At 46.5% G+C, this 15896-nt stretch overlaps 1 protein-coding gene across 1 annotated transcript in view; it reads left to right on the plus strand.

The window, feature by feature from the left end:
* Positions 1-857: 857 nt before the first annotated feature.
* The window catches only part of Trpm1 (transient receptor potential cation channel subfamily M member 1), a 140728-nt gene continuing 125689 nt past the window's right edge, over positions 858-15896 (plus strand). The window contains exon 1 of the mRNA XM_058576635.1: positions 858-1056. Within this exon, the coding sequence (XP_058432618.1) occupies positions 982-1056 (75 nt within the window). The 5' untranslated portion in view covers positions 858-981. The remainder of the gene's footprint in view (positions 1057-15896) is intronic.

Here is a 15896-nt window from a genome sequence, read left to right on the forward strand (position 1 = left end):
AAAACCAGACACTGAGATGGAGAACCCTAGTTTGTGGATTGTGTGGTCCCAGCAACTTATCTTTTATTGATCTTCAGCCTGTTCATCCTTCAAAAATTTATCTATGCCAGTAGGAATACACAGCTCTGAGCTTGTCTGCTCCTCTGCACATTGGAAGTGATGCATTTGCCTGAAGGATGCACAAGAAGGGCCAGCAACAAGAATGACACTCAGGGCAGGTTGGGGTGACCTGTGAATGTAGCTGGGCCTGCCACATGCCTACAGCAGAGAAGTAGGCAAAGAGCTACTTTGCCCTTTAGAGAATCAAGGTAGGCACGCCTGAAATAGGAAATGATGAAGAGCTCCCCACATGAAGCAGTATAGAATGGAAATAAAACTTGATGTAGGATATACATAAAAATGCACATCAGTTCTCCAAAGTAACAGGGAGGAAATGCACAATAATGATTTGCAGGAAGGATTCTTGACCCACAGCCTGGGCCTGGTGCAGATCCTTCCAAGATCTGGGGTCACCCAGGTGATCTCTAAGACTCCATGGGGTCTGGTTGCTGCCCTCCAAGGGATTGCCAGCCATGGAGGGCTCTCCTCTTTTGCGATGTGCCTTTCTGGATGCCCAAATCCTTCCCATTTGGCCACCCTTTGCAGCCACCACTTTCTCAAAGTAGATTTACTTTCAATCGCCATTTGCTAAATCTGTCCGCTATAAACCTTTGGGGGAGGCAGAGATTAATCCTGATTACAGATGTTATAGAAGAGAGTCCAGGAGCATCAGCAGGGCAGGAGTCAGGCAGGAGTGGCCAGCAGGAACCAGTCCCTGCTCCTCCTGGGCTGACCCAGCTGCCTGCAGGCCTTACCCCAGGCTTGGGACGCCCTTACCTACCAGCAGAATGTGGCTCTGTGTTGCTTTGCCTCTGCCCACAGGGTGAGGGGGCAGCCCCCTTGCAGTGGGCCTGCTACAAGGGGGATGCGGGAGGCTTGCTCATGGGCTCCCTGAAGAAGATGAGCAGCTCATTCAAGCGGGGCTCACTCAAGAGCTCCACATCTGGGTCCCAGAAGGTGAGTAAGCCTTGTGGGGGGCCTGCGGGCAGAAAGACGGAAGGACAGAGGGACACAGGGTTCCAACTCTGTGGTCTCAGAATGCTGCATCAGCAGACGCCTGTCTTTCAGACTGTGTGGAGGTGGGCATGAGGGGGTTGAGCATTTAGATATCCAGCATCAGACTCTCTTCTTGAGAGATGGCCCATATTTCCTGCCACTGTGCCTGATGCCTGTTATTTCAGCAGCTCCCATTTTTGTGTGGCTCACCACACCCATAGGAGGTGTCAGGTGGGTGTGAGTCATGCAGATCCTTTGTCCTGCATGGGCAAACGCATTCTTGAGTCAGTATTTGTGGGTTTTGCATAGCTCTATTGCCCATGATGGGGACGCACCCTTAGCCCTCCATGACTAAACTTTGCTTGCCCATCCCTTTTTTTTTTCCTGCATTGGATATTTGTAGGAGTACTGTGTGGTCTCTTGAGGATCCAGGATGACCAGGGTGTGGATCCCACCCTCAGGTCAGAGGAAAGGAGATGGTCATTTGCTTCTAACAGAATGGAGGGCCCAAGTGACCCCCTAGTGAAGTTCTCAGGAGAGCAAACCTTTATGGAAGGGTCTTTATTTGTCCTCTGGACAGAGCCATAGTACAGTGTGTGCCAATGTGAATCTTAGACTTGCTTTTCCCAGATGACTGTAAGTCAGCCATGGATATGGTGACCCCGAGCACCCAGGCTGCAATAAATGACTCTTTGGGCCTAGGTGGCCTGGAGAGATCACTACCTCACCTTGTTGCCTTCAAGTGGGGGGCAGGCCAAGCAGGATCTCAGTCCAGGCCATACTGGAGGCCCTTGGGTACCTCTTGCCAAACACCAGTGGCTCAGAGGGAATCTCAGCTTCTTCGGGGCTGTTGCCCATTGTGTTTAGAAGAGGGAGCAGTATAGGAACATGCCTCGTGTGGTCAGAGAAGAAGCTTCCCTTCAGGAACACTTTCTGAGCAAGGACACGCTAGTCAGTGCCCTGGCATTGGGGAAAGAAGCTGGTGAAGGATGAACCAGGTGAATACCTGGGCCAGGCAGAGAGCTCAGCAGGCTGCAGTCTCCTTATCCATTAACTGGGGTATGGCAGAAGTCAGGCCAGGTGTTTGCAAGACTCTGACACTCCAAAACCTAAAATGCAAACAGAAACAATAAAAGACTTTCTTCTTAAATAAAGAATTAAAGCTTACCCCTGTTTCAAGGATAGGAAAGATCTATCTTGTGACGGGGGTGGGGGCTCCGAGGCAGGCAGGCACATCTATCTGCTTTCCCATGCATGAGTGAGAGTCAGCATTATTTTTAGAGACAGTGCACACCAACTGTCTTGTGTAAATTAACATTCACGAATCTACCGCCGCATTTGGCAGGAACAAGAGACTGACTAGCTGTGCAGCCAGGGCCACATGCCTCCGTGTGACCCCTCCTTCCCCAAACACAAAGCCAGCCCACACTGTTCTTGCTGATAAGCTCTGAAAAGGAGCAGGCTTTTGTTGTTCTTGAATTTGATGTGTCCTCTTGACCTCTTCCTGGTATATTGCTTTATGAATAGTCACCACCACAACACACACAACCAATAGGGTCTGGGAGCAGGGAATTCAACTAGAGGAAAGAAGCACTTAGATTTGGGTCAAGATTGAAAAACAGCACCTCATTTACACACGCACACATGTGCGCACACACACACACGCACACACGCACAAATGCTCATAACCATTCCTCCAGGTCAGAACACTAAAATTTACTTCAAATCCAGGAGCAAGGATGATCTTGCCCTTTCTAAGGGGACCTCATCCCCTGGTGCTACATGCCAAACTCCTACAAATGGACTGGCAATGTAACTCAGTGACAGAACATGTGCATAGCATACATGACGACCTGCGTTTAATCATCATCATCACAGAAAAAAAAATCATAAATCCCAAACTTCTACAAAAGACAAAAGCACAGCATAGTTAAAAGTCTTAATGGCATAGTTGGCCCTAATGCCTATTTATAACAACCTTCAAGCCACAAATTAAATTTACTGATGGAAGAATGAAAGATAATACCTATAGTTTGTCCAGGAGCTATTCTTTAAGGAGGTGGGTACTAGGAAGCATTCACAAAAATCACACAGGCACAAACAGATTGTTTTTCACAATTTTCTTACATACTTGGCCCTCCTTTGACCTCTTGGTACCAGTTCCCTGTTTCCTAACCAAAAGCTACACCTTCTGCCCAGTGTTTACTAAAACACACCAGCTGCCCCATGGGAAGAAACAAACACAAACTACACTCTACTAGTTTTCTGAGGGTCGTTTCGACTGGCCCTGATTTAGTAAAAAACTGACTTGACCTTTTGTCCTTGGCTGGTTGGCTCTCCCCAACTGGGAGTTCTTCTCTTGGTCATGACCCACAAGGGTGCACCTATGGAGTCCTAAGGCAACGAACAAAACCCAGTCACCTCTGGGGTTCCTGGCGCTCCAGCCCTCAGCAGCCTGCTTGCTGGGAGTCCCCGCTGGCAAAAACAATCCCTCTTCCAGGAAAAGCCTCCAAGCGTTCATACGGGAAATGGAAAATGTGATTTCTTGTCTAGCACTTCCATCCCTGTTCACATTTTATTTTGCTAAGAGATGCATTTAAAGTTTAGAGTTGAAGATCAAGATCCTAAACAAAACGAAATAATAATAGAACCTAGCAATTCTACCCTAGATTCTATCTTGGAACAATTCTGGCACATGTGCTCAAGGAAATATGCAAAACCACTCATGTCAGCATTGTGTGCTACAGAAAACCAGAAGCAACCAAATAGCCCAGCTATAAGGGTATGGATAGGCTTTTGTTCATTCAAACAATGGAATACCATACATCACTTAAAATGAATAAACAAGCCACCTGTATCAACATAGATAAATCTCAGCACACTCTGTTGAATAAAAAATAAGCCCCCAAAGCACACTACTTATAGAAAATACAAAACACACAAGGAAATCCTAAATAAAGACATATATTTCTGCAGGGTAGAGATGGTTGGCTGTATCTGTAATGTTCTTTCTTTTTCTCCCACCCTCCCTCCTTCCCTTCTTTCCTTCCTTCTTTCTTTTGAAGAGAGTAAAAAATGTAAGCACATATGGAAAGTTATTCCATCTGTAAAACAGGATGTGAATCTTCACCTGTTCTGTCTATGATTTTGAAACGAAAGGAATGTTTTCATAATTTAGAATTGTTTTCACACTTTTAAAGCAAACCATGGGGAGAATGAGGGTCAACCAGTATGTTCTGGGTTGGGGGCTGCTCTACCTGCTACAGCTCAGCCTCAGGGTCATTCTGCCTAAGGCTGAAACCCATGATACACTGTTGTTGAGAAAGGACTCCCACAAACTTGGCCTGGCTTATCTGAGTTTCTTTCTCTTAGTAAGTACAGCTTTGCTTGCTCTAGAGCTGCCGTCAGGGGTCTTGACCACAGAGCTTACCCTCTGCAGTCCACTGCCCTATGGCACAGCTGTAGCAGCAGGCATGTACCCAACTAGGATACAGGGGACTGTCATTCACCTCAATAACTAGGCACTAGGACCACATCTGGCTCCTCTTGAGGTTATGTCACCCCACTTCTCAGAAGGTGTTCCTGAAATTGTGGGAATTTCCATGTACATCCATGCAATCTGTATTTGGAATCAATTGAATGCAAAATTCCACACAAGTCGAAAAAATTCCCATCCTGGAGAAGGAGGGAATCCTGGTACCCCTGTCCATTCCCTACTCATTGGTAAAGGCCTGGAAGGCAACAGACCCATCACACCCTCGCCCATCTCTCTAAGGCTTCATATTACTCATAGAATAATATCCAAAAATCCCGTCGTGGTGATGGGCCAGTTAATTGTTCTGCTGAATTCTCAGTCCACTGGGCTTTCATACAATGCAATAAAGTGGGTTGCTAAAAAATGAAATTAAAAAAAAACCCATAAAATCCAAGCCATAAGGTTTTTTTTAATTATGAAATCAAATATTTTTGATTCCTTCAAATTGCTAAAATCATGTCTAAATAAATGATCTCGCTTTCTCCTCCCTCCTATTATGGCCAGCAGTTAAGTTTGCAGTCCTTGCTTAAAGCACACCTTGAGTAAGAAAATCTGGGGGGATCTGGACATCCCATTCAATCCTCCCCGTTGAATAAACCAAGTCACCTGTATTAAAGCCTGTGAAGCAGGGACTCTGGTCCTCTTTCAAGCTGAGGAAAAATCTCAGAGGTAGGGTGCCTGGTCCAAGGGAAACACTGGACTCCATTTCCCCAAAGGTTCTGCAGTCTGCTACTTTGGAAGACACAGAATCTCCCAGGGCAGTGGCTCCTGGAGCTGCTGAAGATATCTGCACCTAAGCCTGGGGAAACTCCTGCAGCCAGCTCCTGCTGACCCATGGACTCCAAGTTGAGCAGGTGGCCCCACATCTGTGGGAATACAGGACTCTGGCAGGCACTTACCCCCTAGGAACCATCCCCAGCCCCACACACCAGAACAAAGCTGCCCAGGCAACTTCCCTTGGGTGAAGGGGCCCGGAGCCTGAGCGATATGGTCAAGTCCCTTGAGTTGAGGTGGGGGTGTGCCATAGAAGACAGACCAGTTGGTTGCCAACTGTCCCTTCTGCCACATGACAGCAGGCCTTCCCAGGGCCAGCATGTCCAGCACCCTCTGGTGTAGCCCCCACCTACCATATAGGCGTGAACCCCATTCTCTTGGATTTCCTGCTCTTCTGTGAGCCTTTCTTTTAGCTGAGCAGCAGGAAGGTACTTTCCTGGTTCTCTGACCCCAAATGACCAAGGTTTCAAACTAGGTTAGAGGGATGGGAAAAAGGTATGGAATGGGCCAGGGTCATTTTTTCCCTAGGCACATAGCCCTTGGAGAGCCAGAAAAGCGGACGAGAAAAGAATCTATGAGGGAAACATGAGGTGGGGTAGACTGTCCCAAAGGACAATGTTCACTAGGGTTGAGGAGGTGGCACAGGTGACAGAACTGGTATGGGGTGAGCAGGTTTGACAGAGCTTACAAGTACTACCAGATTGGCCAGGGCTGAGATACACCCCTGGTCTGGACTGTGCTTGTGGCTGTTCCTAGTTCTGCCCTGATGGAGCACTCCCACCCCCAACACACCTGCTGAATTGCCAAGGTCTGGAGACCTGTAGGGGAAAATGCTTAGAAAGGAGAAATATGTGCCAAGGAACTGTGTGACCCCAAACGGGCCACCCTGCAGGCTGCAGGAGAAGAACACAAGGGAAAACTCTTAGAAAGGGACTGTGCAAGACAGAAGGCAGCCTGTGAATTTTGGAGAAAGGTCTGGCTGGGAGAACCATAAAACATTTGGTTGCTTTGTTTAGTTGGCGTGAGAAATAAGGGGGAAGGGTAAGAGGCTTAAGTAAAAACCCTGATTAGTTGGGACTGGCTTAAACAATTGAGGCATCTCCCTCTTCAGGGCCCCACAAAAGTCCCTCAAGAACTTAAATGAAATGCACCCTTGGAACACCAGCCCCAGGGCATGCCCAGTCCCAAACCAGGGAAAGCAGAGTCCCCTGTTAGAGTTCTGCAATGCACAAAGCACCTAAGGACTGTTAAGTCTTGCAGAAGAGAAACCTCCATTTAACTCAGAGTTCCCTGCAGAAACTCTTTCCATGTAAAGTTTATATGACCATTTCTGGGTCTCAGGCCAGGAAACAGCACATTAGGCTACAGGAAACACGAGATTGAGAGTTAGCTCTTGAGGATGAAGTGGAAAAACAGCTCCACTCCTGACTTTCTGCACAATAAGAGAATGGGGCTCCCCGCTTCACCCTCAGGCTCTGCCCCAGAGGGTGCAGCCAAGCAGAGGATGTCAAAATGTTTAAGAAAGACAAAAATGAAAAAGATTTTGCTGCCAAAAGTTATTACCAAATCATCAAAATTCACAATAGAATTGTTCAAATTTCAGTATCAACCAACTTGGCAGAATATCAAGACAGAAAAGACATTTAAAGATGCACATGACACCATGGCACAGTGGTCAGTGCTTCCAAGAGATCCAAGTAGTTCTCAATTTATTCTCAACAACCCACAAGGGCAGCTTTTGGTTCTGATGCAAGCTACATTAAACATAGAAGTATGCAATTGCTGAAATATTTGAAGCACTTGGTTTTCTTAAAACCAGTCAGAGAACACACACATACCTGCTCCCTCATCTGAACTGGGGTGCTACCTTCTTGGGAACAGAGCTAGAAGTAACTCATCAGAGACCAGGATAAACTCTCAGGAGTGGCAGGGACTTCTGAAATACAAATCTTCCACCCATATCTACCTCAAAGCCAACAGGAGCCTTTGACTTCCCTTCTCTGTCAATTCATACATTTCCAAACACAGCCTAGAGTATCTCCAAGGCCCAGGGAGCTATAACTGCACCCTATGCTGTTGGCAACCTGGAACAATGTCCCCCACCGTGAGCCAGGGCCCTTGGCAGGAGGTCTTTCCTCCAGGCTCTCTCTGGATTCCTATCTTCCTCCCTGGTTCAGAAGCAATTATAAGAATTGCTCCTGGCCTGGCCTTCCCAGTCCTTCTCTGGCATCCTGGTACCTGCCCCCATTCACCCTCAGGTCCTTCCTGGGCACAGCTGTGATGTGGCTATCAGGCTAACCAAATATTTTCTGCCCTGGTCTGTCCAGACTGGTCACGTCATCCACGCAGGGACCATTCCCATCGAGGGTCCAGCCATTCTCAACCTCAGGGATGGCCCTTGCACTCGGGGATTTCATTTCCTGAGTGTGTGGAGAGTTTTGTGCTATTTCCAGGGGTGCTGTACAGAGCATCTGTAGATTGTCCCAGGATTGCAAGAGGGGAAGCAGGAAACCCCTGGATGCTCACCCTGGCTGTTGGCTCCCAGTAAGCTCTGAGGAGCATCAGGCCACCCAGCTATCTTACAGACAACAGAACTGAGACCATTCTAAGGTAGTGTCCATGTGCTGATTAAAAGCAGATAGCCACCTCCTGCTTCTATGGTTTCTGGGGCGGATTAAACACTTTTGCTATTGGAGATGGAGCATCTTGCCCATGAATGTTCTTACCTAGGTGGAATGACAGGCTTCTGAAATTGCCATGTGCACAGCGCTCACTAGCTGCTCTTTTGTCTTTTTCATTGTCCCTGGTGAGGCGTGGGAGCTTTATGATGAAGCATTTACTTTCTTTCCTTTCACAGAACAAAGCCACTCCTCCACTGAGGGAGGTCTTGACACCCCATTGAAATTCACACCCTCACAGCTGACTAATTCATTTCTAGTGCATAATGTGGATGGTTGGACTTTGATTTACATAATCAGAATGAAACCTTCTCTCCTACACAACCCAGGGTGCAGCTGTGTCAGAGTCCCTTGCTGGAGCTGGAGGGTTGTAAATGTACAATCTCACTGTTCACCTCTAGCTGATGAACACATTTCCAAAGATCAAGAGCCCGGATTGTTGCTATATTAAAATGCTGAGACTGGGTAGATTACAAAGGAAAGAAGTTTATTTTGACTCATAGTTTTGGAAGCTAGAAAGTCCAAGATCAGGCAGCTGCATCTGGTCAGGACTTCGTGCCCCTTCAGAACATGGCAGAGATCAGAATGGCAAGCTGTTGCATGCAAAAAGCAACAAAACACAAGAGGCAGTCTAGTTTTATGACAATCCATTCCCTTGAAAAAGGCATTTATCCCTCTTAAGTCTAATCACCTCTTAAAGGCCCCACCTCCCAATTCTGCCACAATAACTATCAAATTTCAACATGAGTCTCAGACGGCTCAGATTACATTCAAATCACTGTTTCTACTATTGGATCCATTTCCCTTGAAGAAAAGTTGTCTTATGGCTTTCCCCCTTTGATAGATCCTTGGGGTTTGCTCCTCTCCCTTCAAAGACACATTGTTTTGAAGATGTTAAAGACCAAGGTCCTGAGACAGGCTTAGTGGTCTCTGTCCCTTCCCATTGTCCCTCTTTGGCCTCTCTCTTCCTGGACACATTTCTTGAATATCAGCCCCAGACAAGATGTCAGCAGACCAAAGGTCATAAACTGAAGCCATCTACCAGGCTGCCACCCCTAGGAGGCAGTTTGACAGCTACCCACTTCCATGGGAATTAGCCCTGCTCCCTTGGCCCCTTTCAAAACAGAATCTGTCCCAGGAGTGTCTTACCTGCTAAGAAAAGTTAGAGTCTCCCAGCCCCCATCAGTTTATGTGTATCCTTGGAAATATTCCCTCCAACCAATGAATGCAGGATGGGAAGATCCAAGTTACTCTGAGTGGCACCAAAAGACTGACAGTGGACCACATGTGCACTGAGGCTCACCAGTGCCCCCAAGGCTCAGCTCAGAGACTGCCCCAGCAGCTAATCTGAGAGCCATGTGCAATGGTGGAAAAGAGATGCTGGAGACTCTCATCCTAGTCTCAGTTCAGCATTGTGGCCCTGGGAAGTCATTCAACCTCTCTGGTACTCAGTTTCCTCATCCATAAAATGAAATGGTTATTAATTTGCCTTTCCCTGGGGAAAAAAAAAACTCATTTTCTACATATTCTATGCCATTTTAAAGACATTTTTTAGTTGTAGATAGACACAATACCTTTATTTTCTTTCTTTATTTTATGCCACGCTAAGGATCTAACCCAGTGCCTCACAAGTGCAAGGCAAGCGCTCCACTGAGCTGCAACCCCAGCCCCCTATGGCGTTTTGAAAACACCCTTGTAACAAGTCACAGATCTACTGTTTAGAATACCAACTCATAAACAAACCAAGACCCCCTGGTCAGCTAGCGAGTTGTTCCTGGAACCGTGGCAACCCCACCATGTGTTTTAATAAAGGTACATGTTTGTTATGGTTCACTCAACAAGCACGTCTCAGCACTGCTGTGTGCCCGGCAGCTGGAGGCCAGGTCTAACGATGACAAATGAGAAGACCCAACCCTCCTGGAGCAGACATCCCCGTGGGGTCCAACAGAAGATGAGCAACTGCTGTGGAGAAATACAGAGCAGCAGAGGAGCCAGACATCCGAAGAAGGGTTACATTGAGCAAAAGCCTGAAGTGGGTGAGGGCGGGAGCCAGGCAGACACCGGCAGGAAGAGCATTTAGGCCGAGGGAGCAGCCAGGGAAAAGGCCTGCCAGCAGGTGTGGGTCTTGGGAGTTCAAGAATTGAGAGAGGGGCAGAAGCAGAGTGGAGAAGGGAAGAGTAGAGAGGGGTGGGGAGGGGAAGGCAGGGAAGGGAGAAGTCATACAGGCCTTGTCCACTCCCTAGGTCACTGTAAGACTCTTAATGCACTTTGCTTTGACCTATGATGAAGTTTCTGGATTCAAGAGTTAAAGGGGTTTTGTCAGGAGAAAGCAACTTGGGATTTATTTTTTTTTAGGAAGTTGAGCTAACTATCCACCTGGGAACATTGCTTCAGAAGTGTATGATGATGGCAGATGAGTTACCTGGTAGAGATTGAAGGCTGGATTTACATTGAAGGCTGGACATTCCATATGCTTGCAGGATAATAAAGTATTAGGAATGCCTTCTGATTTTAAATAGTGCCGGGATGTATATTTTGTAGTCAAAGATAATAGTTCTTTTGTTCATATGGCTAGCATGGCAGGGGCGGGTGGGGGGGAGGCACAGTCATGTGGAGTCATGGAGACAAGGTCTGGGTCACTGGGTGCCTCCGGCTCCCTTGGAGAGCCTAGGAAGCCTGGCTTGGAGCTGTTCTCCCCATCACCCACCCAGAGGAAGGGTCACAGCTCTCCAACCCTTATCCTCCCACACTGCCTGGAGAGACCCCATGGCCACACATTATAGGCACAGAGTAAAAGGGATTTACTGGCAGCCTTGTCTTTATTAAAACAGAATCCCACACTTTTCAACTCTGTAACTTTATTATTACTTCACTTATTCTTTCAGGAGTCTTCCCACAAATTAATAGATGTAAATCTAACTCTATCTTACATTTCTGGTTATTTCATCTACACATAAGTCTTTGAGTGCAATAGAGTCTTCTTTTTTTAATTAAAAATTTTTATTTAGCTTTGATTTTTTTAAATTAACATTCAACATGACGTTTCGAAGTATGTTAATGGGATCTGTCTTTATACTGTTTGGCTTTCTTCTTTCTTCCCAGGAAGTCTATATTAGCTTTGGGGGTGTGTAATGCACCTTAATTCTCTGATTAAGTAAACTTGTATGTGTGTATGTAGAAAGTATACATATGCCTAGGGTTTTCAGCTGTGTTTGCTTCTACAGATGGGATTATGGAGAAGGAAAAATCATTTTTCCCTTCACCCTTCATGATATCTTAGCTGAGACTCCCTCTAAGAAAAAGCTGATTGACACAAGAAAAGCAAACAGTTTAATACCATGTATTCCTCCTGTATACATGGGAGATAATCCAGAGAGAAGAGTAGTTTCAAGAGCAGATCTCAAACAGTTGTTTTAGACTTCGGGTTTAAATACAACTGCTCTTGAAATGAAGAGGGTGCAGGGAAAGACTTGTAAAAACAGGATAAGTCTTGTTATTCAGATTTAGGTTGGCGCTTTCTCCCCTGACTGTATCTTGTGGTTTAGAGTCCTCTTCCTGGCACAGGGAAGAAGACACTCTTATAAAATGGAGATTCATTTAAAGACGTAAATTTCCCTTACAAAAGGGTCACATCTACTCTGTTTTCCTAACTTTTCTTGTGTTTGCAATTTCCCAAAATAACTGGTTCAAAATAACTATTAAGCCAAAAAGGCATATTTAGTGTGGCCTATTCTGGTCCCCTATATCATATATTGAGGAGGCATGTCCTGAATCTTATTGGGATCATAATTAGCACACACGTCTGCATTTTAGAACACAGATGATTTAAGATTCTTAGAAGCAGCCCAAACCCTTCATTTGGGGAAACTAAGGCTCAGAAAAAGACGTGCTGAACTTGGTTGGGCCTATCCCTGCCCTACAAGGCCCATCTCAACCTGTCCTAGGCCTGCTCCTGCCCATTTCCAGCGTTCCAACCACATGAGCTCCTTCTGCTCCTGCTCTTGCTCCTGAGAGAGGCTTTTGTACCCTCTCCCTAGTGCCCTCATCTCAGACAGCCACTGGCCCACTTATTCCACTCCACAGGCCACCCTCATCTGAATCAGCCTCTCCCATGACCTATATTTCCCCTCAAAGCCCTATCACCACCTTATGTGATGTACCTTCTTGATTCATTCTCAGGCTTAGTAGAGTAAAAGCTCCAGAAAACAGGACCTGTCTGGTGTCCTAGCTCAGCAAACAAGGTTACATTTGCAGGTCTCACAGGTCTGAGAATTTGTCTTCCATGAGGCCCTGTGCTGGGTCAGGCCTTTGCACAATGTTCACTGTTGCTCTTTCCCCTCATTTCCTAATTGCTGCCTGACTTCCAGGGATAGTCTCTCCACATCCCTCCATGGTCAAAGAGAATCTCTGATTAGGATAGTAAAAGGAGTGAATGCATGTGCCCTCCAGTTCACCGGCCCAATGCAAGAAACCAGGTGATGTTCAAAGATTTTAGAGGTCTCCAGAGGATTCTCTAATCCAGGGAGAGCTTCCTTCCCTATATTCCCTGAGTCTGCTGTAGCAAATGTGCTTTTTGGCAGTAGTTTTCATGGTTACTAACAAAAGGAACATCATCAGCTGGAAGCATTCAGGGGCTCTCATTTTGTTGTGTAGCCAGTGGCCTCTCCATTACCATATTAGGGCTCCTTGGGTAGCATGTGAAAGAAGTGGACTATGCCTGGCCATGTATGTACTGGAATTTGGGGCCAGAGTGCTGAATTAATGAGCTAAGCACATGCAGTGCCATTGCATGGTCACTATAGACTGGGCTGAGAAGCCTTCAGGGCTAAGTTCCGCTTTGCACACCTGCACAGCCTTCAGAGGGTCTGGGCTCAGCTCACTGCCTGCAAGGCACTGCCCACTCCGTCCAGCCTTGGGGCCAGCTGAGCATCTACTAGACTTGTGCTTCTCTCCGGTTGGGCTCACAGGTCCTTTCCCACCTGGCCTTTACACAGGAACTTGTTATCCAGGCCCCGCCCAAAGGAGCGCCTCCTTCTTTCCACAGACTGCCAGGGTGACCCCACCCTTCACCAACCCCTCCTGACTGCGCTCCAGGTCAGGTGTGGATGGTGGGGAAGTGACCTGGACCTCTTCAGGGAGATGGAGGCCCCTCAGTCAGGAGATAAAATGAGGAGCCTCTTCCAGGGCCTCCCTGCAGAGGGTGGGAAAGAAGAGCATGTATTCAGCCACGTGGTTGTTCCAGACTGCACCCTCTCAGTCCCACAATCCCAGGACAATGGGCGCTGGGAGCTGGCGCTCAGGGAGGGTAATCCTCATAATGGCCCAGGCAGTGGTGCAGCAGCTGGCTCCGGGTAATGCTCCCTAATATCTGCTTTCATGTGATTAACGGCTGTGGATAAAACCTTGATCCTGGGAAAGCAGGCCCGACTGCTAAACCCAGCCACGGGTATCACTTGTATTGTGCTGGGAGCCTGGAGTCATTTCAGTGATTTACATTTTAACCAAGCTATCATTTTAACATGTAAGGAAAATAAACTAAGAAGTAGAGAACTAAATTCATAGACAGCCTAGGCACGGGGCAAGAGGGAGATGGGACTGTGCCTAATATTGGAGATGGGAAACAGCTGGGGCCCAAGGGTCCTCACACTTAGCCAGCCCAATCAGTGTCCCCTACTCCAGTTCCCCTTGGACTCATAATATTTCTCGAGGCCTGTCCTTGACCACTCCAGGATAACCAGTAGTCTTACCATGAGCTGTACCACGTGTTATCTGTCCCTATATAGTTTATACATCTTTTCTTTTTTTCTTTTTTCTTTTGGTACTGGTGATGGAAAGCTCTACTTTTGAGCTACATTCCCAGTTCTTTCTCTCTTTCTTTCTTTCTTTCTTTCTTTCTTTCTTTCTTTCTTTCTTTCTTTCTTTCTTTCTTTCTTTCTTTCTCTCTCTCTCTCTCTCTCTCTCTCTCTCTCTCTCTCTCTCTCTCTCTCTCTCTTTCTTTCATCTCATTATGTTGTGAAGGCTTGCTTACCCTCCTATCTCTCAGCTTCCTGAGTTGCTTGGATTTCAGGTGCCCAGTCGCCTGGCCTGGCCCAGTCAACACATTTTCTGCTACAATGTCATTTCTTCCTCACCTCAAGTCTGTGATCAGGGGAATGGGTACAGAAAAGTCAGGTGCCAGATAGGAGCCCTGTGGCAGATCTTGGAGGCTCTAAATGTGACTGGAATTAACCATTGGATGCTGAGTCATGGAGCTGTGCCCAAGGACCCCAGGGATCCCAGAGAAGGGCTCAGGCAATCCAGCAGCTGTGGCAATGGTTGCTTTCTGACCTCTACAGAAACATCCTGATATATAATTGACCCTTTATATCTATAGGTTTGAATCTGTGGGATTCAACCATCTGTGATTCAAAAGTATTGAAGGAAAATATTGTGTCTGTGGTGAACATATACAGACTTTTTTCCTTGTCATTATCCCCTCAACACTATAGTATAACAACTGTTTACATAGCATTATAATGCACTGGATTATGATTGTAATTAAGTAAACTGGAGATGATTTAAAGGATGTGTACAGGTAATTCAAACATTACATTTCATATAAGGGACTTGAACTTCTGCAGATTTTATCCTTGGGAATCCTAGAATCAAATTCCCTTGGATACAAAGGAACACAGATATTGTACCCTACCCCCAAAATTCCATCCTTGCCAATGACCAGGCCTTCCTGGGACATAAAGGAGGTAGGTGTTTGGGTTCCCAAATACAAGTAGGAAAACTAAGGCTTGAGGAGCTTGACAGATCTGCAGAATATCCCTGACAGAGCCAGCCACTGGCTGCATTTCAGTCAAGGAAGCGTATGGGAGCCTAAGGCCATTACACTGTGTTCCCCAGTGTTCTTTAACCTCTGGGAATCACACACAAGTGTCACATGCCCCCAAATGGACCACAAACCACTGACACACACAGCTGGGTTATCTTTAATTTACACTAAAACTGTATTTTTGGATTGTAGAATACACATGTCTTTTACTCCTTTCTGTCCCTCAACCCCTTATAATGCCCTTCTAACTAGTAGTATTGGTTTGAACCATTTTAAGTTGCTGTTTGTGCAAAGTCAAAGATAGTCAAATGGCAGCGATTTCTTTTCTTTCTTTCTTTCTTTTTTAGAAAGTTAGCAAACTAGAGCAAATTATTGCAGCTGAGTGACGAGTTGGGGACCAGGACAGTTCTGGAGATCACCAGATGGGGACAGCAGAGAGCTGAGCTGGCTCACAGGCAGGTCTGTCAACAGCACTGCAAGAAAAGTGGCCCATCAGGGTATTAGCAGATGACTCAAAGTGAAAATGAGCAGGCTGCCTGAGTACTTTAGCTGGACAAACTGACCAATAAGCAAAAGACTGGGCACTGTTGCTCTGACACTAGCACCAGCAGCTCATGGCCTGGTGTCTCCTGCCCAGTTTAATCTGCCAAATTCTCAAGGCCAAGCCTCCTAGACAGGACCTACCAGCCTCTTCCTGAACACAGTCCACAGTAAAGAGAGAAAGAGAGACAGCCAAAGAAGTGCCACATAATACTCCAAAGGCTAATCGCCACACTAGTCTTTGTGCCTGAGACACTGAGCTCACATTTAACAATGTGTCTCATGCAGCTTTCCTTCCCAATCCTGAAAGCTCCCAAGGAACCTTGGGTGGCTTCCAAATTTGTCAGGTTCCATGAAAAATAAAAATGCTAACCTTATTGTTTAAAATAAGGTTACTGAAAGCAGAGAAGCCCTGGCCAAAAGAGTGGAAAGGGGAGGCACAGATTGGAGTCCA

This window comes from Marmota monax, unplaced genomic scaffold, assembly GCF_021218885.2.
Source record: "Marmota monax isolate L192 unplaced genomic scaffold, Marmota_monax_Labrador192_F-V1.1 WCK01_AAM20220418_F8-fsc00005, whole genome shotgun sequence".
Classification (NCBI taxonomy): Eukaryota; Metazoa; Chordata; class Mammalia; order Rodentia; family Sciuridae; genus Marmota; species Marmota monax.